The following is a 25,151-nucleotide window of genomic DNA, read 5'->3' as shown; positions in this document are numbered from 1 at the left end:
CCAAACAAACAAACCTACAAGATTACACTGCACAAATGTCAGTCTTTCCTCATTAGCTCTGTCAGGTGATGATGTCACCTGATGGTACTTTCTTTGTATTCCCAACATTTTCTGCTGGTCTTTTTTCAACTTTATGGAACACACCTTTCAACACACTGAGAGAAACACCCGACTGTTTTCAACAAGTTAAATTTATTTCATTTATACAGCATCTACACTTTTCATGCAGAAAAACACAAATGCTTATGACTGCATGAAAACACACACACAAGCATATGTAGTGCATGCACACACAATGCAATCATGACCAAGCAGTTGGTATATAATATGAATACCAACTGCACACATTTAATATGTGTACACACACACACACACACATGCATACATACAATCTCACAGTCTAAACCTACAAGGACAGTAAATAAACCAATGACAGAATGCCAGATGACATAAATTTCTTAAGTTCTCAATTTCTATCCAAACCTGGCTTATAAGACATAGAAATCGTACAGTCCAAATAAACAATGGCAATTTTGATGTTTTCTTTATTCTCTTCTCAATCATCCACAAGCTGCTTTCAATGGGTGTTATGAGCATTCAACAACACAGAGGAATCAAACCAAATCCTGTCCCTTATAGGCCAGCTGACCTCAGGACGTCATCTCAGGACTGTAAACCTGCCAAAACACTGATGATTCTGGATAGCAAAGTAAGTACCAATCATTTTATGACATGATAAATACAGAAAAATACTACACAAGATTCCATAGCAGTATGATGAACAAAACATCCAGTAAAATTTGCTGAATCTAGTGTATACATCAGTATGAATGAACAGGCTGCACACAGATTTATGGGTGTGACTGGAATGAGATCACACCACTGGTTCTGTTTTTGCTTCTGATTCACTATTCATGGCAACAATGAGTGAAAGCTTCGTAGGATGGACTCTTCAGTCTCTTGCATCGTAGACACACCTCTTGCTGGCAGTCTCCCCAAAGTGGAAGCAGTGGACAGGAGACTGGCTTGATGATCACATCAGGCTGTTTGGGCCTTTCTTCCTCAGCAAGCAGGGAAGGTCCTGCAAGAATCACAGCAGAGAAACTGGAGTAAAGAGTGATATACATACTATAAAGTTCGGTCTGTAAGCCGCAACTTTTTCTCCCAGCTTCAACTTCTGTGGCTTATACAATGATGTGGCTTATTTGAAGATTTTAACGATCCCGGGAGTGTCACGTTCTCGTCTATTCTTAGGTGCCCTTCAACTCACCAAAATCATGATTTCTGTCCATGAATTTTTGGATGAGCTTCAGGTTAGTGTGCTAACTGTTCAAGTTTTAAAAATCAAATCCGCACACATTAAAGTCTTCAGACTTAGCATTCAGTTCTACTCTGCTCAAGCGCACACCCTCATCATGCCGAAAATGCAATGTAATGCCTATGATGCAGCCTTCAAGTTGAAGGCTATCAACCTAGCAAATAACAGTGCAAGCGATGAAACAGCAGCGACCTCCACCTTGCGTTCATATTCATCAAGTGAAAGTGACAAGATGGCGGAGGAAGCTGTGCTGGTTCTCTTCAACTCGGACGCTGAAGATGAATATTTCAGTGGATTCAGTGAGCAGAACGACACTGAATAAATGTGAATATCCCTAAATTATGGATCTTGTTTTCGTTGTGTTTATTTTTTTTTTTTTGTGGCACAAACAGTATTTTTGCCTGCTTTTCTTTGTGTTGTTTCCGTGTGTGTTTATTTCATGACCTACAGCACTGACAGCTTTTCTGTAGTATCGGTATGTGTTCCGGTACCGGTCATAAGCATGGATTATAAGCCAGTGCAGCTTATGTGTGTATGAAGTTCAATTTTTTTCAAAATATTGTGGGTGTGGCTTATATACCAGTGCTCTCAACAGACCGAATTTTACAGTACTCTGAACATTTGAAACTCAAGAATTAAATGAAATCTTCACTGTGTGTGTTTCTAAATTCTTACTTAATCAAATAACTGCTGTAATCTTTATCATATAACAAATGTGCTTGGTAACTGCAGATGCCCGTGAAATCCATGAAGAAACTGTAAACTTGGCCAACTTCCCTTGAGCCACCTGAGTTAGCAGCCACATTAAACTAGTTTTCAGCCCTTCTGTGTAAAGCATGGGGGAAGGAGGGAAGTCTCCAGTAAAAAAACAACAACAAATATCTGTTTAAAAAAAAAAAAGAAAAAAGAAAAAAAGAGGAGGGGTGAAAAAGCAAAACAAAACAAGCTCCTGACTAGGCAAACAGCTCTCAACTAACCTGAAGTGTGAGAACTTACCGATGAAAATTGCAGGTGGCCTCTGCCACTCTGTGCCGTACCATGAATGTTGCCAGTACATCTGCAACCTGCCAGACACAGAACTCACTGCTGTTATACATCATCTAAGTCAGGTACTGAACAAGATATCAACAAGTCACACGTGACTAATACACCTGTGGTATGCAATTACTGTTGCAAAATATGGTATCCGAATCCTCTACAGAACTCTTAATGAAGACGGAAAAAAAAGAAAAAAGAAAAAAAAAGAGATATAAAAGAACCAAAGGAAAATGACAACTGAGAAAAGACACCCATACACTGAAAAACAAAGGAACATTGAAAAAAATAACTGTTGTTCAAAGTAGGAAAAAGACTTTTCATCACAGATTCATCACAGAAACCATAGTGCACAAAAAAAGGAAAGGATGCCAGGAACTTTCATGACAGAATCTACTGTTTCAAAGGATGTACCGAAGATGCAGAATATGCAGCTATCTGAGAAAGGCATAAAAAATAAGACAAACTTGAATATACCATGGTGAAGACTGGTCAACATAATGAAGAAAGTTAAAAATCATATTCTTACAATAATGCTTATGACTGTATTTACTTGTGTCATATACGCGTGCGTGCGTGTGCGTGTACGCACATGCATATTTGTGAATGTGTGTGCATGCATATGTGAGAGAAAGAGAGCGGGGAAAGAGACCAAAACAGAAAGAAAAAGCAGACAGTGACAACTGATAAGCCTTGCTGACCTTATCAGGAACATCTTCATGCACAGCATGACCACACTGAGGCAGGACCTGCATCTGGAATTTGCCTGAAACACCCATCCACGTATGTTTATATCAACTCCTAGAAATAAAAATAATAATTAAATGGGGAAATATCTATATACTGCCCACCTCCAAAACTGAACTGGAGCTCAAAACACTGTACACTGAACATTTTCTTGAACCAGGCAGCTGAAGAAGAAAATCTGATGGCACAGGATCCATTAACTTAAACAGTATGCACATGCACACACGCACATCCCGTCCAGTTGAGACATGGCAAGATAGTACTGAAAAACTGGAGGAATGAAAACAATGGATTGTCTGAACCTCATCTTCAAGTTACTACACTCTGTCCTGTGTGGCATGTCAGAGGAGTTAGTTGCATTTGGGTTAAATGTTGACACCCACCACAGATGATACGACCAGCTGGGACTACCATCTCAGGATCCAAGGATGTACTGGAGGGTTTGGGGGGATGGGGAGGGGGGGGGGGGGTGTATGGAGGGGACCTATCCGACAATACGCTTGATACTTTGTGTCATGTGATTCAAACTTGAACATTTTGACTGCCAACTTCGTCTCATCCAATTAAGCCCGACAAGAACCCCAGAGAAACATCACTAAACATCACACGCACACATATCACGGCCTTTGCTATATAAAATAATTGCAAAATAAAATAAAATCACACTGAAGATGGTCAAAACATATAGTATAAATACCCCAAACAGTGATACAGATAAAAAATAAAGAAGTTTCAGATAAAACAACAATCTGTGCTTATCTTTTTCATTTTGGAAATAAATTTTACATTCAATCATGCCTCCCAAATATCTTCTATTTAAAAAAAAAATCATTATCAGAGTAAAGAAATGTTCAAATCCTGAATTACATTTTTCAGTTTGAACAATGATTACCTCTATTCTGCTCATTAAAACTTTCACAAACATGTACATTGATTCAAGCATATATATGCATACTGCACAATTATACACAAACCAGTTTGAGGCACACAACCAGCCATCTCTTGTGCTTGCTCACCTTGCATCTGTCCAATGGTCAGATCTTTGTCCAGTCTGTCTACACCTGCAAAGCACATCTTGATATATTTTAACACATATTTAACACACACACTCCCTCTTACAGATCAGAAAGCCGTCATTGCAAGTCACGGTCTAGCAAAAAGAACTGAGAACAGATAAAAGCAGAATCTGCCTACTTCTTGAGCATTGGTATTTGTAACCATATCTTAAAGTAAATGAGAGACATAATGCTCCACCCATTTTTAACAGACAATAAGCTGTGCAAGTTATTATCTACAATATCACTATCACTTTCCATATGATCATTGGGAGAATAATAGACAGTCTGCAGGATATAAGACAGCCCAATGACTTATGTTTCTTCCGCATCACTGGAATTACTGTCTCTTAAATAGTGTACTGATAATGTGTAATTTTCTTGATTTTGGAACTGAGTTTAAAGAACTTCACTAAACATCAAATTAAGAGGCACCACTATAACCTTTTTTGTTTTGTTTTTGTTTTTCCAAACAGCTGGCATTCAGGTTCAGGCATTTCACTGTACACTAAACCAAAGGAAGAAAATAAAACAGAGATGTCACTATCTTCCTTTTTCTAATAAATTTGGTTTAGAAAGTAGCTTGACATTGAAGATACACCATTTCTTTACATATTCCGGAGTATTACTGACAACTTACCAGCCAGAAGAAGCATCTTAGGGACGTCACATGACAGGAACTTCTGGGAAAGGCCTTGAAACCAGCCTGCAACCAAACCAGTCACTGGTTTTTCATGTATGATTCACTTTTTTTCTTTTTTTGGGAGGGGGGATGGAGTGGGGGGTGGGGGAGATAGGGGGAGGGGGAGTGGGGGTGGGTGGGCAGGGGGGCATGTGGGGGGAGGGGGAGGTCCTCTGGTTTTTCTGAAAATTTGCATTTAGTATGTTATTTACAAACATCAATTCCACTGTGCTGACTGACACTACTGGTCTGGGTGGTGACTGATACCTAGTTACCATTCTTTTAAGGGAGATTTCCACCTGAGCTAGTCTGCAAGGTTTTTTGGGGGAAGTGAATCACAGACTCTCAATGAAAGCATACTTTCAGGCCAGTGCTAAATACAGTTGTGACACCAAGTGTTGAGAGTTAGGGCCAATGAGAATACACCCACACCAAACTGTATTGATATCAAAACATGATACAGGTTTCCCTCCTCCCTCCTCTACAGTGAGCAAGGAGACAATGGACAAGACTTACCAGGCCAATACTGTTCGGTTTTTGTCAGGTTTATCCTCCAGGTGTAGCTGTGAGTTTCCTGATTCACAAACATAACAAAAAACAACAACATGGCACCCATTTAAACATAAAATACTGATTTTTTTTCCAACTAAATTGCAAATTAACACATATATTGCACTGCATTTGTGAGGAGTACATACGGTTCTTGTAAATGGTAAAAAGATTTTTTGAAAACCTGCTAAACATCCAGAGGGTTCTGACCTAATCACTTCCTGTTCTGGATTCTTTTGGTTAAATGACATAAAAACAGAGGGAACTGTATGTCCCAGAATATATCTTTGTGCTGGTTACATTTGAATTGAAACTCTTGCCTGTTAAGTCACATGGATCAGCACCATCCATTCACTTTCCAACAGTTCAAAGAACAATTAAATAAAACACAGTAAATAAAAGCACCCAACAATAAAACACAAAGCAAAGAAAATCTCAACCAGGCAAAAAAAAAAACAAACAAAAAAAACAACCTTTACCTGTGGTGTTTTAAAGGGGTCTGGGGAGTGATGGGTGGAAGCAGGAGATCTTTTGGTGTCCTTGTTATCATCATTCCTTTGACTACCCCCCTCCTCCTCTTCCTCTTCCATTATGGTGTCATCATTCTGCTCATGGGTGTGGTCCTTCTCTAGCTCACTGGTGGCTGTTTCATTGGTGTCCAATCTGTCAGGGTAAGCAGGATCATCAATTTCAGAATGCAGTCTTACCACCATGACTGGTTGGTGAGCATGCTCACGGCTTGTTGGCAAAACAGTCACTGACAGTTAATATGGTGAATGCAATCATAGTGAAAGGTCCTGACAACTAGTGAGGCAAAGGAAGTTATAAGTCAAGGTCAAACCATCACAAAAGTCATGTTAATCAATAAGCTTGGTGACGCTAATGTAATGCAACCAAAATAAATTGGTGAACTAGAATGACCATGACAAGCAGAGGACAAAAATAGCTATAATCTGTGAACAGGTCTATGGAACTGAGTGGTGAAAGGTTGTGGCAATCAGGAGGCAAATTCAAAATAAGAAGAAAAATTCACAAAAATCAGATGATAAAGGTATGTTTCTAGAAGCAACAGGTTGACACATATGTACTTTTTTTTCTTGAAAGTGTAAATACTGGTCTGTTTTAGGGATGTGATGTCTGTGCTTTTCTTTTTCTTTCATTTGTTTTATATAATGTATGACACCCATTAATTGGCAAACATGGTCATAATTTCTCTTTTTAAAGATAATGAAATATTTTTTTAATCTTGTGTCATTTAAAATCATCAACAAAAACTGATGACTCAAAAAAAACCAAATCAGGTATCCTGATTTGTCATGTCTCTTTACTTCTATTTCCTCTCTTTTTAAGAGAATCAATCATTTTTAACTCTTTTTGTGTCTTGTAGGTCTGCTCAGAAAAAATTGCTGTAACATCAGAAACCTCTGCATGTTATTGCATATCATAAACCTTACCTGATTTATATCCTCCCACTGAAAACCTTTTTGCTTTATAAAAAAAGAAAAAGAAAAAGAAAATGAGACTTTCAATATTATTTTGGAACTCATCCCAAGCATGGATATAGAGGGGGATCAAAACTGGGGTCACCACAGAAGTGGGGCATGAAGGACAACAGAATATGGGACAATTTTTTCTGTATTTATATAGAATTTGAAAAACATTCATGAAAATGCATCTGTGAAGTCGATGATCCTTCACTGTGTGGTTCCAGTTTGCACATTTGAGCCCACAGTACACTCAATTTCGCACAGAAGCCAACCATAGGCTGAAAAAAAACACAACCAACCACCATCTCTGCTGGGACTTCAGTCTTTCCAGTGACCAGTTTGAGACACTAACAACCTCACCACGGTGGTGTGGTTGAAATAATGTTCTTGATTAATTCAATAAAAAAACAAACAACAAAAACCAAAAACAAATAACTTTAGTCACATAATTACAACACAAAGAAAGCCAAGAACTGTGCAACTACCTTTTGACCTGGCCCACCATGGACACCCGAGCAGATTCCAGGTTCCTGACTTGTCCACTCCGTACACTGCAAGCACACCAGCAAGTGCATCAAAGAGAATGCACGTGTTACTGTCTTGTTTTTTGACAAGTTTTTGTTTTGTGTCATCATATCGGTGACAATTTCTGTATACAAAATATGGCCCTCTGCACAACATGAATTGAACAGAATATATACAAAGGTTTTTTGTTAATTTGCATCGGGAAATTTCAGAATTTTTTCATGTTTCTAGTGTGTCAAAAGTTTGAAAATTAAAAGACGCAAAAACAACATTCAGATACATAAAATTGATAAGCTTTCTGCTAAAAAACAAAACAAAAATTAGTGTATTTCTGAGTACTGGTAAAAAGTACTTTTCCGAAAAATAACAACAACAACAACAAAAAACAGAAGGAAAAAAGATCTATGTATGTAACTCCTGAGGTGAGGAAATTCATTCAGCCAGGCACGATTTGTCAGTTTATTTACTCTGTTTCTGGATAAAACTCTAGAAAACATTCTTCTGTTTACTGTAAGATAATTGAGTCTTATCATCTGGCTCTAATGATAACACAAACACATCAAATAAGACTTGATTATTTTGGTCAGTTTCAGTTTCAGTAACTCAAGGAGGCGTCACTGCATTCAGACAAATCCATATATGCTACACCACATCTGCCAAGCAGATGCCTGACCAGCAGCGTAGCCCAACGCGCTTAGTCAGGCCATTTTGGTCAGAAAATGATGTATTTTACAAGGTAACTTAAAAATAAATTCTGAAGGGAGACTGGAAATATATCAAAAAAATATAGAAACACATGCATCCTACACATGTGAATATATTAAGATTCTGGAGGGAAAAATCTCCCAAAACAAGTGGAGGTTACCTACTTCCGGGAGGTTATCGGCTGTAGTACTTTCGTTTTCTCCGCATAGGCGGATAGTAGTTTGCACAGGACAGGAATGTCAGACCCCTGCCGGAGTCTGCACTAGTTGGGTCACGGTTAAGTATGTGTAATTAAACAAAAGTTTTATTTTATCCATTATTCTGAGGCCAGTGGATAAGTTACTACTGGAATCAAATTTACACTTGATTATTTTGGTCAGAAAATGATTTATTTTACAAGGTAACTTAAAAATAAATTCTGAAGGGAGATTGGAAATATATCAAAAAAAATATAGAAACACATGCATCCTACATATGTGAATATATTAAGATTGTGGAGGGAAAAATCTCCCAAAACAAAAGTTTTATTTTATCCATTATTCTGAGGCCAGTGGATAAGTTACTACTGGAATAAATATATTCTTTATACTTTTGCTGGAGATGCAGGCTACTTTTTTTTTTGTTGTTGTTAAATAAAGGACTTAATTTTCTTGAAATGCACAATCACATGGAAAGGAAATTTTCTATCTAAAATTATGTTTAAATAACATACTTACCGTGACCCAACTAGTGCAGACTCCGGCAGGGGTCTGACATTCCTGTCCTGTGCAAACTACTATCCGCCTATGTGGAGAAAACGAAAGCAACTACAGCCGATAACCCCCCGGAAGTAGGTAACCTCCCCTTTGTCCCGCTAGCTAGCGCCCTCTTTTTCCGGCAGCCATCATGACTCCTGTTCCTGTGCTCTTCATAGGGCTAAGTTTTTTCGTATTTGACTATTTGGGCTGGAATCTGATTATACAATTTATAGTAGAGAGTGTTTTGCCCAAGCTGCATCCCCAGTCCTTCGATCAAGAGGGCCTTTGGACTCACCATTAGGACGGATCCCAAAGGCTAGTTAGCCCTCAAGGCTACAGCACTAAGTCCCAGTGCAATTTGACTTCTAGTCTGAGAGACATAGTCCTTCATGAAAGACTAAGCTGCTAATGATGAAAGTTAATTTCTCAGGTCAGTTTCATACTACCCATACCACTTCACAGAACACTAATCTTTTTGACCACAATGTAATAACTTGACATGTATTATGATTATATCATGTCTTCTGTATGCATAACACCTGTTTTGCACATTACTTGATGCCAAAACGTTAATGTTCAGCACAGGTTGCAATTTCAAAATACATCATAGGCAAAATAGATTAGAAAATACAAAAAAACTTTCAAAATACACCATAGGCAAAATAGATTAGAAAATACAAAAAAACTTAGCCGTATGAAGAGCACAGGAACAGGAGTCATGATGGCTGCCGGAAAAAGAGGGCGCTAGTCAGGGGGGCAAAGGGGAGGTTACCTACTTCCGGGAGGTTATCGACCGTAGCTACTTTCGTTTTCTCTGAATAGGCGGATAGTAGTTTGCACAGGACAGGAATGTCAGACCCCTGCCGGAGTCTGCACTAGTGGGTCACAGTTAAGTATGTGTAATTAAAAATTAGTTTACTTAATGTGTGTTTCTGTGATAATTTCTGGGTGGCAACAACAAAAATCAAACAATAAATTTCAAAATTATCGAGTGACTAGCAAAAAAAATACCAGTTTCTGTGCAAACCACTTTTCATATTTCTGAAGTGAGTCTAACACAAATCATATCACAAGAGTTTTATGTGAATCATGAAAGTGTCTACTCAAAGAGTGCACACACACACACACACATACACACACACAAAGTGATCTGTCCAAACAAGCTCATACTTTACCACCACTCAATGGCCTGGTCCAGAGACTTGAAAGACTTAGGGCGAGACTTGAGGAAGGTCTGCATGCTGCTCAGGGCTTCCATTGCTGTGCCTGCCCACACCATTTCTTTCATCAGTTTTCAGGTTCTATAATATGATCTCTCAACATATGTATGCATCCCTACAGACTCGTCATCCAATTTTACACAAGTGGTATCTTTTTTGTTGTTGTTGTTGCTCCTGCCCCATAATCTGCACCATTTCAGCAGCATTACTCCAATGCTGCTCATTCCCAGCCCTCCAAACATGGTCAGCCCTGGTTTGTCTATCAACTTTAATGTGTGTACAGATTTTCCCAAACACATATATTCCAATAATATCTACTGATATATTTTGATCACGTATTTTCTAGTCTAATCTCTTTAATGTTATTTATACGTACCATTCTCAGTACAATCTCAGTATTCTTATCTAACTATTTTTGTGTGTCTTCTGTCTGATGCCTGAAAACTGAAGGTTAAATATTACAGTAACTGTCTACGCTCTTATCCATGCAAACATCCATTCAAAACATTTCATTCTTTAAACAGTAACTTGTCATCAGCGATCACTTTGCATGACTTCAATATCAGATTTAAATTACATACCTTAACAAAACGTGACACAAAAAATGAACTCCTACTGCCTGAATGAGTGATATAATTATGTGTCCTGTAGGAAGTCATGACAACATGGAACAACAGAGAAATGAGGGGAAAAAAACCCAGCCACTTGGATGCACAGGTAGCAGGAGAGGAAGATGGGTGTTGGAAAAGAAGGTGCTGCATTTGTAAGAGAAGGGAGGTAATATATTAAGGGAGGATACTAGCCACGGCTACTTCGATTTCACAGTTTGGGTGGACTTGCAGTTTGCGTAGGACAGGAATCAGACTCCTGCTGGAGTCTTACCAGTGGGTCATCATATGGTACTTGTAATAAATTAACATCAGATTTATATTCCATACCTGCAGCAGAAGTGATATTAAAGCATTAACAAAGACAAATGGAGAGACAAAACACAGTTTGCACCTTCCACAACGTCAATGACGCAAAGACCTATGATGGTGGGAATGAAGCCCTGTGATGCCACATGGACTGCAATGGCGCCCCCCATACTGTAACACAACCATCAGCATTATTGTTATACACTAATACATATACCAACAATCAATACATCCATCAACATAGCTACGCCAATGATCTCCATGAACATGTACACTGACAATCCATAACACAATCAACACAGTTACAAAACAAACACTAATACCCAAACAATCACTCTCTCATTAGCATGTACAGGAATTTGTTTGTTTGTTTTGCAACCTAACTGCAGGACTCTTAGATAGAAGCACAATGACAGTCACAAAACTTTCATCAGTGTGCATGTAAACACATTTCATATTTAAATGTGATGAGGACTGTAATATGTAATATTTAAATCTTCATATTATGGCATGAATTGTATAAAATTACTAAAGTAAAAGCTCACATTTTAATCTTTGTCATGAGAACTGATCTTAAAATTGCAAAGAAAAACATGCTTTGGATAAAACACAGCTGTCAGTTTTACATTGCTACATACATATTTTTTTCAACTTTTAAAATCTCCAATTGAAAAATAAGTCATTTTATTTTCTTTTACACATGATCATAATCATCCAAAAATCTCTGAGCATGGGCAGCATAATCTGATTTTTTTCTCTCTTGATAAAGTACTTATCATCTGATCTAGTGGTTTTGTCTTGCTGCTGCTGTCTTTCGTGTTTTTATACACTCAATCATCATCCTTAAATGGCACACTGGTTTACAGATAATCATTTGATTGTTTTCAGGATGGAATCATCTATCGGAGTAGTGATCATCACAATCACAAATATACAAATGATAAAATTCATTAAAGGTGATGCTGGGCACTAGCATCAGAAAAACAGAACCTGTGGCCGATGAGGATAACAGGTGGGAAGTCCTCTCCATATAAAGCCTCCATCACTTCTTTCACGTCACTGGAACATATCTCACAACGTCAACATGAGGAAAGAAAAAAACAAAAGCAAAAAAAACAACAAAAAAAACAAAAAACAAAACAAAAAAACAACAACAACAAAAAAAAACCCCCAAACAAACACTTTACAATGACAATTACTGGGATAACTGATCTTTATATTGATAAAAGGATCTGGTTGTTCTGACTGGTGGGATGTTGTGGTGGGAATTATTCAACTATGCTTTAAATTAGTTTAATTGTTCTGCACCGCACATCTTTCACTGTAAAACATGCAACAAATTTATGTTTCCATTTGCTCATAAAATTAAAAAGCTTCTTTATTTTTCGCTTGCACCTTACAAAAGCAGTTAAAACTGAACATATTCAGCATATCTGTTATTTTATTTGATCATATCAACACTCTTTATCATGTCTTCATGCTGCATCACAACTATATTGTACATTACGCATCAGACATGCATACGTTAAATATTGTACCATTTACTTCACACATTATTTTTCGTAAGATCACTGAAAACACACTTCTCTTAATCTGCAATGCAGTAACTGTTACGTCACTGCACAAAAAATGCATCTTCATATTGCCTGAGATATATGAAATTGCTTATGTCTATTTTGTTTGCTTGAAGCATAATGCTCTAATTACTGAACATGCAGATGTTTCAGTGCCAGACAAAAGGAACAGAAAAATACCTAGAAAGTCGTTCAGCAGACAGATTAGTTTCATCAGAAGTCACTGTGTCTCCTGAAAACAGAAGCACAAAGAACAATCAATAAAAAAACAATCCAAAAAACAACAAATAGCCCAGGTAACTTTAAGCAGAAGAACAAAGAAAGAAAAAAGAAAAAAAACCAAAAAAAAAAAAAACAAAAAAAACAAAACAAAAAAACAAAACAAACCACAAACCCAATACAGACTTGTATACTACCTTTGACTGAATCAGTTAAGTCATAAAATGACATGTATAAAAAAAGTAAGTGTATCAGTTGATTGAGAGTGAATGTATGTGTGTGAAAAAGAGGGCAACAAGGGGACAAGGGGAGGTAAAAGAGTCATTAAATATCTGAAGAAGTAAAATAATGGTTTATACCTTCATTTCAAATCACTAACAATCTTTGTACAGTGTTGACAGCTGCATCCCACTTACAGGCTTTAATTTGACTACTGAGCATAGTTTTGTTATCTACACTTCACTTTACTTTTCACAGCTTACCGTGGCCTCTCAGATCAATGGCGATACATCTGCAGGTCACAAGACTGGACAACCTGGCCTGAAACAATATCAAATTTACAATAATCAACGAGGACAACAAGAAGAGCAGGAACAATAATATAATAATAATCAGCTTACAACAAACATAAAAGAACACACACACACACACACACAAAACACAACTGGAATGAATGTCTGACTTCTTGCCACAGTTGTTTTCGGCAGAAATAATACTTGGCCTGTCAGTATGTACCTATGATGAAATTATGGTGGTACAATGAACTGATTAGTCTGCTGGCTGTAATAAAGAAAATCCTTCTTCCAAGGCGATTATTACCATGACTATCACTGTATTATCATTACATAACAAATTAACATCCCCTCATGTGTGTGTATTCATAACTGCAAAATAAGTAGCAATAAAAACAACAACCATCAATTCAATTATCACATTTTATTCTATAATGATAATAGTTTGGGCATGGTCTTAGATTACAGCCATCTTCTATAATTTCATTAAATAAATCAATACAATTGAAGCTTTGTCATTTTTGCCATTTGGTGGTTGTTTTTTTTCAATTTGTTTGGATGCCTCTCAGAAGTACTAATTGGTAAGGAACAGAAAGATTTGGGCATGCTCAGAGAAATGTGAAAGGCAAAGTGATTAAGTGTGTGTGTGTGTGTGTGTGTGTGAACGTGTATACTGAAATTCATTTTCCCAACTGACCTTTGAATGTTTGCAGTGTATTGCATGTAACAAATCTACAGTCATAAAGTGAAACAGCCAATCAGGAAAGATGACTGAACTAATGTAAACCAGGGGCAAAGTATTTTTTCTGCCCACTATAAGAGCAGGAGGCATGCAGACTAAGGCAATGGAAAAAAAAAGCAAAAAAAAAGCAGTAGCACCACAAAGTCCAAAACTGAGCGCTAGTACTCCATATAAAAATTAAAAGCAATGAACAATGAATGAATAAACATATAATATGTGACCGGTTGGAAAGGGTTCTCACCACATCAGTCCAGTCTTCTGGTTATTTTCAAGTCTTATAATTTAATCAGAAACAGGGAACATGTCAAAACATGAGGAAGGAAACAGGAAAGTGAGTGGTTAAAATAAAGGGCAAGGGACTTGAGGTACTCATACAAGAAGAAAAATACTCTGTGGACAAAACAACAGTCCTCATAAGCAAACGTACACATACATCTATCAAAGTTCATTCACTCACTCACAACAATCCAAAACTTGTTCCAAATGAGTAAGCCAAAAGACTAAAACATCCCATGAATAAAACTGAACAATTACTGTCACCTATTTGGAGTGTCAACTCGAAACCGTCTATTTTCTAGTTAAAGATAAATATAAATTCCAGAAACTTCTATACATGAGCTGAGGTTGCATTTCATTCAAGATTTAACTCAATTATTTGAAATACTCCATTACAAATCTGTTCAAATGCATTACCTCTAAATTCTCACAAAACAGTATGAATAAGGAAATAAAAAATCAATAGTATTAACATTTTGGGTTCTATTTCTCAATGCTAGAAATGTTTACCTTAAAGTATAAAATAGGTCCACACACGATGCTGTTGCCTTTTCCCTTTCTAGCTAACTCAGATCTGATGAAATTAGAGCTATAGGTTCTCCAAGAAAAGGTAGAAATCACTATGTGAAAAAAAAAAGATACAAAGATACAGTACATCCATCCAACATGAATATTTTTGCACATGAAGTAATCACACTAAAGCATGAATCATTCTAACTGCTCACAGGGACATGAACATGCACACACACACACACACTCTCTCTCTCTCTCTAAGCTGGGCAAAGATTACAATTTCACCCTGTTACATATAGCTGTTAATAAAGTCATATTGTGCATAAAAATCTTCACAACCACAGACATTAACACAGTGCACAAAAAAAAAAAAAAAAAAAAGAAGAAAAAGAAAGATGATGAAATTGCAAACCACTACCAATCAGCCAAAGATCTATAAATGACTTACGCAGAGGAGAGACCATGACAAAGCAGAGAAGCCACCCCCATGCAGAAACAGTAAGACTGGACCTTCTGTTCCACACTCATACACACGAAATACCTGTGCTGAGTCAAGAAATATAACAAATGAAACCCACTAGCACTACAGTTACTTCTTGAAAAAAAAGTTTACTCAACACTGACAAACACCAAAAATTATACACATAATCTAGTATTTTCTCATGTTGATTTTCAAGTTTTCCCCCTTCTTGGATGGCAAAAAGTCTCCAACTGTTATGGATCCATTGAATAGTAAAAAACTTTAAAAAGACGTAAATCAAGCAGCTGTCTTTTTTTACTTTCATGTTTTATTTCAGTTCAAATATGTCAAGTCCAACCTTTGTCATGTTCTGTTGTTCATAATGTTTGTCAGACGTGACTGCGAGATAAGAGACTGATATGAGTGATAAGCCTCTAAATGCACACATAATTTTTAATTGGATTAATAAAGATCGTACTGCATTGCATTGCACTGTGTTTGCATTGGACTGTATTGTACTGCATTGTATTGTAATTTGTAATGATACATCTGTTAGCTTAACATGTTTTCAGGAAAAAAAAAAATGCAGATTACACACATTTATAACAGGCATGTACTGACTGGCCTAAACAGCTGGTCTGCTCATTCAAACTATTAACATCACAAGATAGTGGCCGCATACGGCACAAATATTTATATCACAAGAGAGAGAGAGAGAGAGAGAGAGAAGAGAGAGAGAGAGAGAGAGAGAGAGGGGGGGAAATATATACCCATACAAAAAAACCCACATGAATATAAAAATATTCATCATAAAAAAACCCATATGAATATAAACACACACACACACACACATCTCTCTCTATATACTCCTCTATAAGTCTATATAACTATATATATCTATATATACCCACATTATGCGTGTTAACTCAAGGATACATTGCTTTCTCCAGTTTTAACATCGTGCATTTGCTGGAAGTAGTGGTCCCAGTACACAGGGGAGTAGTCCCTTTTCCGCACAAAATTCTTCCGCCCAGATGCCCTGGTCAAACACAAACTGAACAGTTAACAAATCCAGGTCCAGGTTTCTTTTAATAGTTTTATGCTGGTGATAACCAGTACCAAGTCAGTAAATACCTGCACAAATCCTCCAAAACAAGAAAAGAAATAAAACAATACTGCAATGACAACAACAACAACAAAATCAACAAACACATGAAACAACAAAATCAGCAAACAAAAAAGACAAAAAAAACACCAAACAAACAAAACCAACAAACAAAAAACAACAACAAAAAACCCAACAAACAACAAAGACATGTATAGCAACTGAGTAGCTGGAGCATCAAGAATCCTTTAGTTTGAATCAATATGAAGTTCTAATCCTGGCTGTGGCTGGTGGGTAAGGAGTTAACACTGACTGAGCTTGAGACTGAAGGTTCACAGGCAGCTCTGATGGCATGAAGTGTAATTTCTTCCATTATTAGCCTGTTATGAAGCCTCTTTCAATGTCATACATTCCAATGTTGGAAAATAATTTGTATGTTTGTATGTATGCGTGTGTGTGTGTGCACTTTATATGTGTGTGTGTGTGTGGGTGCACACACTTTGTGTGTGTGTGTGTGGGTGCACACACTTTATGTGTGTGTGTGTGTGTGTGTGTGCGCGCGCGTATGTGCATGGACACTTTGTGTGTACGTGTGTGTGTGTAGGTGTGTGTGTATGTGTGTGTGTGCGCGCGCGCGCATTAAAATATCGTTGCTGCTGCATTTCAAAGTTACAAAAACGCATTCACAGAACAGAAGCTGAAAAGCAGACAAACAAAAAACAACAGCAAAAAACACAACAATGGGACGCATGTTAGGGCTCCAAATCAGCTGATCTGAGCTGTTGAAATTATTTTCATATAGGAATGCAGCGACAGCTCAAAATGAAACTTCGGGAATGCAGGTAATTGCTATACTTTACTTAGCTCGCAAACACACACAACATGCTCATTCTGACTGCTCTTCTTTGCAACAATTATTGTAAACTGAATTACCCAGGTCCAAGTGAAGGCACTGGAGGCAACCCGAACTTCTTCTTCATAACCTCCTTCTCTAGAGCAGACATCTTTTTCGCTCAGTTCAGATCTCGTGCTGCTCTCGTGGCTCAGTGAAAAATAAATGATTATTATTTTTTCATTTTGCCCATAAATATATATAATTTTCTGTAACTTACTCACAATGCAGTTTAGAAATAATATATGATTTGATTTTTCTTTTGTTGTGTTGATCTCACCAAACCACGATACACTGATATCCAGGAATGGCGGACTGGTTTGGAAGAATGTTTGGGTAGAAACGATCCTTTCAGTTCAAGATTATTGTGAACACTTGTGCCCAGAAACATTATGCATTCTCTTGAGGATTGGTTTATGACGCGAATATTATGAAGAAAAAAGGGAATCCCACGAAATCAACGAATAAACGAGGTAAGAGCTGCAAATTCGTCTGCTCGAGTTCTTGGACCGTGTTTGTGCATGTTTGCTGGCACAATCCCCTCTCTATAATACACATTAATCCAGCATGTTTATGAAGGCGATTTGCCAAATTGCTGATCGAACATGGATGGCGTGTACTAGTGTTATTAATTATGCTGCCTGGTCAAGTTACTTATGAAATTTGAAGAAAAAAGGTCGTATTAAATCTATTTTTGAGTCAACATCGGCGCTGTCAGTGTAAACTCAGTGCTGACACTGTTGAATTTTGGTGTTATTTTACGCTGATCCAGTAACATGAAATGGCACTCGCTTATAGTCTTTATTCAGAGAGTAAGTGCTTACAATGACTGTTTCTCGTGGTGTCGTCTGGTGAGTTTGATTTGTGTGAGTGTTAAATAACACTCAGAACACTTCACTACACTGAAGACTAGTGAATGACAATGAGTTTGTATGCAGACCTGTAGAGAATGTGTGTGTGTGTGTGTGTGTGTGTGTGTAAACAAGACACATTAATTCATTTGGCTGGTTTATGGCAGTAATATCGCAATAGCTGAGTGGTTTAAGCGTTGGACTTTCAATCTGAGGGTACCGAGTTTGAATCTTGGTAACGGCGCCTGATGGGTAAAGGGTGGAGATTTTTCCAATCTCCCAGGTCAACATATGTGCAGACCAGCTAGTGCCTGAAAGCCTTTTGTGCACGCAGAAGATAAAATATGCACGTAAAAGACGCTGTAGCCCATGTCCGTGTTTGGTGGGTTATGGAGACATGAAAATACCCAGCATGCATGAACCATGACAGAGTCATTGGCAAATCGATGTTAGTTGTGTAATGGAAATGAAAAGAAGAAGAAGAAGAAGAAGAAGAAAAAAGAAAGTGTGTGCACCTTTATATTGAATAGCTTTGTCATTGTATGACCATATCTGTATGTATATATATGTGTGTGTGTGTGTGTGTGTGTGTGTATATATGCACATTACTGTTACTTGTATGAGTGTAAATACTATCAGTAATAATTATTTTATTTGTTTAATTATTAATGTTAATATTATATTTTGTCTTCTCAGGAACTGCATACATGTACAAAATTAAAATGCTGGCATATACACACCGTGACAGCAATACTACTATATTAGTATATATCATATGTTCCTAATGATCAGTTCAAAATATTTGTTATAAGTTATAATGCAAACTTTTTGAAAACAGCAACTTTATTTCATGTAAATTTTCATCCAAAATCATGGAAGATTTTATATGAAGACTAAGTTTACTTCTTTGACATACTCAGACTTGTAACCAAACACCCCAAAATGCCCATGTTTAAACTTATTAGATATGCATAAGTTGTAATCTGGTCAAGTCAAATTGCTGTTTAACCAGTATTATCCTCCAAAATTTTTCTGGGCTTTCCCCACTTTTTCTCATTGTATCTTTCTGCCTGCTCTGTCCCTCTATTATCACTATGGTATAGTGTGCACTCTGTACATAAGGTCACAATGTTTATGCATTAAAAATGTTGTTTCTGTGTATATCTATATGTCACATACATTATCACATGATTATAAATGCATCATTTATAAATTTGAATATGCGCGCTCGCGCGCGCGCGCGCACACACACACACACACACACACACACTGTGTGAAGTTGTTTAAACTACACTATGCTGCATAGTCTGAGAACGCAGTAGTGTTTGCAAAGCTTACATTTGAGCACACTCATTGCATTCAGTGATTTACACTTAGAAATAGTAAACCATGCTGGCCTCACTGTACACTCCAACTCCAAGTATTATTTTTGGAATGTTGTGAATGCATCATGGCAGCACTCATAACACAGCACATTGCTCTGCTACAGTCATGGTTTGCATATGGTAAAGACAACAAAAATAAAGTTTTTAAATGGAGGTTCTCTGATTTGGGTTAGGGTATTGACTTGATATGGCTCTGCTGCAGTCCTGGTTTGCATAGATGCCAGAATAAAGAAAAAAAGAAGTTCTGTGGTTTGGGTATTTGGTTGTGACTTGTTATTTTGAGTTTTTTATTTATTCATTTGCCTATCACTCCTTGTAGTGTCCATGAACTGCCAAGTGTGTTTTGAATTCTTCTTCAATGGGTATGTTCATGTACGCATGCACCTACGTATAAATTAGTATAATATGTCATTATGTGTATGTATATATATATATATATATATATATATATATATATAAATTTCATACAAAACTGCAAACATGGCTGCATACATCATTACATGTGATTAAATCCATTTTACTATGCTACAGTGTTCAGTTCCATCATGCTTCTTAAAGTCATAAGAATATATATATTATATGGCATGCTGTTTTCTTTAATACTGTAGATAATATACTTTATTTTATATTTAATCTGTGGTGTATGTATTGGTGGTGATTGTCAGCATTTGTGCTTATGTACACATGCGATGCTGCATCAGTGCATGCGCATGTGTGAAATTGAACACACATTTAGTTGTGTCAAATGCTCTGAATGTGAACATTTTTTTGTTAAATTAATTACACATGTAATCAGCAGTTTGTTCAATGCTGATGCAGGAGAATGATTACAATAAGAAAAATCCAGCAATTGCACTGACCATGTGGAGGTTCCTGAAAATAAAAGGAAGAGTAGGGAGGGGAATATGGCAGAATATATGTGAGGGCCATGGAGAAGTTTGTTTATAAACAAGACAGTGGTGAGGGCAGGGATTTCTGGAGTGCATGAGGAAGGTCAGCAGGAGGTTAGCCATGCTCGGCTCACCAGAAAATCAGAGCCCAGAGAGGACAGTTTTCAGTTCACTTCTGGCAAGTTTATAATATGCTCTGTCCTGAAGCAAAGTTGAGCCCAGAAAAATCTGCAGTTGTAAATAGCCTCTTTCTCTCTCTCTCTCTGAGTCTCCCTCTCTTCTCTTAGAAGCGGATATTACAGATTTCTTCGAGTCCCCATGTGGTGTAAAACAAGGATGTTTATTGAGTCCCAGGATCTTCTGTTTATTTATTAATGAAGTTGCAGAGGAGATTCAGAAAGGAGGGAAACACGGTATTCAGTTTTCACAGCTAATAGGAGAAATATTTTCCTTGCTCTTTCAGTCTTTGCCGATGATATTGCATTGGTATCACATATCCCAGTTGGGCTACAAAATCAGCTATGTATACTGGAGAGAGCGTCTTAACAAGTTAGGTCTCAAGGTGAACTTGCAGAAAACAAAAGTGATGGTTTTCAGAAAAGGGGATTACCTCGCAGCAAATGAAAAATGGTACACACAAGGACAAAGACTCAAAGTGGTCAATTCGTATATGTACCTTGGATTTACACTCACCACAAAATTGTCATTTAACTTGGCTGTACAGAATGCTACAGCCAAAGCAAAGAAAAAAGTCACAGACATCATTTGAGCGTAATTGAGGCTCAGAAAACCAGATGTCAAAACATTCTTTAAACTTTTTGATTTGCAAGTCCAGCCTGCTTTAACATCTGGTGCAGAAATCTGGGGAACTATCTGTCTAAAAGAAATAGAAAAGGTACATACGTACGCATGCAAGAAACTTAATAGTAAGTCAGAAAACACCAAACATCATGATCTATGGAGAGTTAGGAAGATACCCATTAAACTAAAGCTATTAAATACTGGTTTCAGTAATTAGAAATGGAAGTTGATAGAATACCCAGAGCTGCATGAGACAGTTAAACAACTTGATGAGAGGGACATAGAAACATGGGCTAGTGAGATCAGGCAATGTCTCTTTTTGCACGGATTTGGATTTGTTTGGCAACAGCAAGGGGTGGGTAAAAAGACATCCTTTTTAAGTGAGCTGAAACAGCGACTGATAGACTGTTCACACCAAGACTGGCACAACAAATTGTTGGAGAGCAATAGATTTTCCACCTACAGAATCTTTAAGCAAAATGTGCAGCTTGAGCCATACCTCTTTCAAATCAAAAACAAAAGACTACGGGACTGTCTTGTTAGATTAAGACGTGGTTAAATGTAATAAATATCGATATGCTGCAAATTCTCAGATGAAGAACTGTTCTTTTGGTGATAAGAAAATAGAGGATGAGGTGCATTTTATCTTAGTGTGTCCAGAGTATAAAAACCTTAGAGAGAAATTCATCCCATTTGTTCACACACTGAACTCGGATGTGACCAGTATTGCAACATTATTCTCATCAGAACACGAACTCGAATTGGCTAGGTTTATTTCTGAAGCTTTAAAAGTCTGTGTAGATTTGCAGAGGTAGCCACCACTTAAGGGAAACAATTTATTGTTGGCTTTGGCCTAACAAATACACGAGTATCTGTACACAACTTACATATATGACCAGTGCAATAGCGATTAAGACCAGGGAGGACTTGGCTGATCCATGCAGTTACATGGATAAGCACTGTGTGCATGTATGTGTGTGTGCGGGGGTGAGGGGGAGGTGTGTGTGTGTCCTGTTCAGTATCACACACACACACACACACACACACACACACACACACACACACACACAGAGATTTAAACACACATAAACACATATGATGCTGCATAGTACAAATAAGTTTGTAAATTGTACAAGTGTCAAAAGTAAGTTTACACAAGTACGTCATTGAGGTTGCTGGATGCATGCTATGCAAATTCAAAACAATTTTCTTTTGTTTCCTCATTGATTAGCAAAGAATCTGAATCTCACTCTTGACTGAGAAGTAAATACAGGTACTTACTGATCTCTATATTGTGCACTTCTATGGCAGGTGGTGAGTCCAAGAGAAACGAAGATGTGCAGGTGAAAACAGGACTGCCTCCTCAGGTGAATGGACAGCTACGATGTTTCTGCAAAGTGTCCATCAACGAGGTTCTGTGGTCCAGGGCCTCTCCCCCCTCCACCATTGTGCGGGTCAAATGGTGGGGGGAGGAGGGAGGAGGAGCCTTGTTCAGGTGAGGTCACACGGTCAGGGGCTTGTCTAGTTCATTGCTCTTAACTTTGTTGTTCATTGAGATGTCAGGTTAGGTACTTGTTTTTGTCTTGTTTTGTTTGTTGTTCAAAAATGCTGGGGATTTGTCTATACTTGTGTTGTTTGTTGCTTATAAATTCAAGTTATTGAGATGCTGTGGTTCATGCTTATGTTTTTTGTTGAGATGCTGGGGTTCTTCTTGTTTGCATGTGTTTTGATGAGATGTTTGGGCCTATGTTGTTTGTTGAGATGCTGGGGTTCTTACTTCTTGTTTTCATGTGTTTTGGTGAGATGATGGGGGTTCTTGATTGCTTGTGAGATGTCAGGGTTCTTGTTTGCTTGTAATGTTTGTTGATTTGCTGGGGTTTATGTTTGCTTGTGCTATTGTTGAGATGCAGGGGGTCTTGTTTGTGCTGTTTGTTGAGATGCTGGGGCTCTTGTTTGCTTGTGCTGTTTGTTGAGATGCTGGGTTTCTTGTTTGCTTGTTGAGATGCTGGGTTTTATGTTTGCTGGTACTGTTTGTTGAGATGCTGAGATGTAAGGGTTCTCGTTTGTTTATGTTATTTGTTGAGATGGTGGAGTTAAGCAAAAATCAAATTAAGTTGTATGTTGTGTTCAGAGAATCTGTTACGATTAACCGTTTATCTGTGTCTAACATGTTGTGGTTATCATAACTAATAATTACTTGCAATGTCACAGTGAATGTGTGGTTGTCATGATGAATTGTGTTCTGCATGGGTGTTTGAGTGAGTGAGAGAATTGTATGTCATTTATGATTAATGTAGATTTTTTTCATTGTGAAATAAACTTTGATTTTACTTGTGAGGTTTATTGTGGTTAATATAGTGTTTGGTTTTATCCTCGTGACGACTTGCAGTTTACTGTTGATTACCATGCTAATGCAAAATTGAGATTTTCAAGATAAATTTGGACTTCTGCAGACCCCGGGATGTGAAGAAAGGCAACAAAGGCACCACATGCACTACAGGACGCTACCCTGTGCGCTCGGGTCCAAAGCAGTTTGCATCTTACCTGGGTGACATGGAGATGCTGACTGTGGATTTGTTCACATCAGAGACAGCCAAGGAGCCTGTAGGACATGCACATATAACACAGATTGCTCACTTGTCCAACAACCGGCCAATCAATGGGTATGTACAAGTCATGTAGAGAGCTGTGACCTGTATTGGCTGCAACTGTAATTGCTTTGAAAAATAACTGAAGCAAATCAAATTTTCTTTGAAAGAGGTAAAAATTTTAAGAAAATTGACTATTAGGACAAACAGACAGGCTGAAAGACAGTGAAAAGAAAATGGGGAAGAGGATCAAAAAAAAAAAAAAAAAAAAAAGAAAAGAAAAAAAAAGAAGTGACATTCCTTTCAAAATAGCATATATGATATATGTATATGATTATATTGACTGTTTAACTTGAAATCTCCGCTTGTTCAGTGTGGCAGTTTACAAATTACACATATGTACTGGGAAATAAGTAAGGACTGTAATTTTTTTCTTTTGTTGATTTATATAATTTTGAAATGAAAGAACTAATTTTTTGGGGGGGTGGGGGGGTGGGGTGGGGGGGTCATTGCCAAATTATAATACTAAATTAATACAGGATTGATACTCCTTATGAAGAGTGTACTTGCTATATTAAAATTAGGACTTTAATAATCATATTGGAAAAACCCAAAGAAAGTTCTAAATAAAAGATTGCCAAATAATGTTTAGAAATGCAGCTGTATTGATCTCCAAAACTTTGTGAAAACTGTGGTTCAAAGTCCAGATGATGGAATTCTGAATATCAGCATTTCCAGATTTTGATCCAGAAGCTATTTGCTCCATGCTATAAACTGAAATGTTGTTATAAATCAGTATTTCAGTCATGTCCATTGTTAAAGTTTGTGTCACTGCATGTGAGCTTTTTTGTTTGCAAGAAGCTTGTCATTTGTTGAAGATGCTCGCATTATTCAGTTTTATTTTTTATGCAGGTTTTTTCCTATCTTGTCTCGCAAGAATGATAAAACTGGAGGAGGGGGAGAGAAAATCGGAGAACTTCAAGTGTCTGTCATGCTGGAGCCCTTGATGGGTGAGGGTTGATAGTTTGGTATTTGTATATATGAGTGTGCATGTGCTTGTGTGTACATATCATTAATATGTTTGTGCATACATTGAGGGCATGTGTATGTACATGTGTGTGAATGTGACCAGAGTGGTTGTGTGGTGGTGGGTGGTGGTAGGGGTGTAAGAATAGTAAGTGTGTGTGTGTGTGTGTGTGTGTGTGTGTGTTTGATGTGTAGTGTTTATGTAAATAATGATATGTGTCTATACAATAACCATTAACCAGAATGGCTTTCCTTTTTCTGTGTTAATAGGCTAGAACTCACATGTTTACATGTTACATGTAGAAGTGTGGTTTTGCATATTTGATCATATGGGCAGCCA

General features: G+C 37.4%; 2 protein-coding genes across 3 annotated transcripts in view; one reads left to right on the top strand and one right to left on the bottom strand.

Moving 5' to 3' along the window:
* Positions 1 to 173: 173 nt before the first annotated feature.
* Positions 174 to 17,439, bottom strand: LOC143298903 (protein phosphatase methylesterase 1-like). The gene is made up of 16 exons (XM_076611930.1): positions 17,312 to 17,439; positions 16,210 to 16,312; positions 15,262 to 15,354; positions 13,253 to 13,310; positions 12,732 to 12,783; positions 11,968 to 12,036; positions 11,063 to 11,148; positions 10,016 to 10,106; positions 7,359 to 7,424; positions 5,866 to 6,049; positions 5,354 to 5,411; positions 4,796 to 4,861; positions 4,117 to 4,161; positions 3,055 to 3,119; positions 2,315 to 2,382; positions 174 to 1,081 (listed from the first exon to the last, which is right to left on the bottom strand). Exons 1-16 carry the CDS (start codon positions 17,380 to 17,382, stop codon positions 1,063 to 1,065), a joined length of 1,194 nt encoding a protein of 397 aa, XP_076468045.1. The 5' UTR covers positions 17,383 to 17,439; the 3' UTR covers positions 174 to 1,062.
* A 146-nt stretch (positions 17,440 to 17,585) lies between these two features.
* Positions 17,586 to 25,151, top strand: part of LOC143299245 (C2 domain-containing protein 3-like) — a 50,191-nt gene continuing 42,625 nt past the window's right edge. For both annotated transcript variants that reach the window (XM_076612458.1, XM_076612457.1), the window contains exons 1-4: positions 17,586 to 17,743; positions 22,509 to 22,692; positions 23,651 to 23,860; positions 24,698 to 24,795. In XM_076612458.1, coding sequence (XP_076468573.1) covers positions 17,701 to 17,743; positions 22,509 to 22,692; positions 23,651 to 23,860; positions 24,698 to 24,795 — 535 coding nt within the window. In that variant the 5' untranslated portion in view covers positions 17,586 to 17,700. The remainder of the gene's footprint in view (positions 17,744 to 22,508; positions 22,693 to 23,650; positions 23,861 to 24,697; positions 24,796 to 25,151) is intronic.

This window comes from Babylonia areolata, chromosome 24 (genome assembly GCF_041734735.1).
Source record: "Babylonia areolata isolate BAREFJ2019XMU chromosome 24, ASM4173473v1, whole genome shotgun sequence".
Taxonomy (NCBI): Eukaryota; Metazoa; Mollusca; class Gastropoda; order Neogastropoda; family Buccinidae; genus Babylonia; species Babylonia areolata.
Note: the sequence above shows the minus strand (reverse complement) of the source record. Positions and strands in the feature narration are given on the sequence as shown.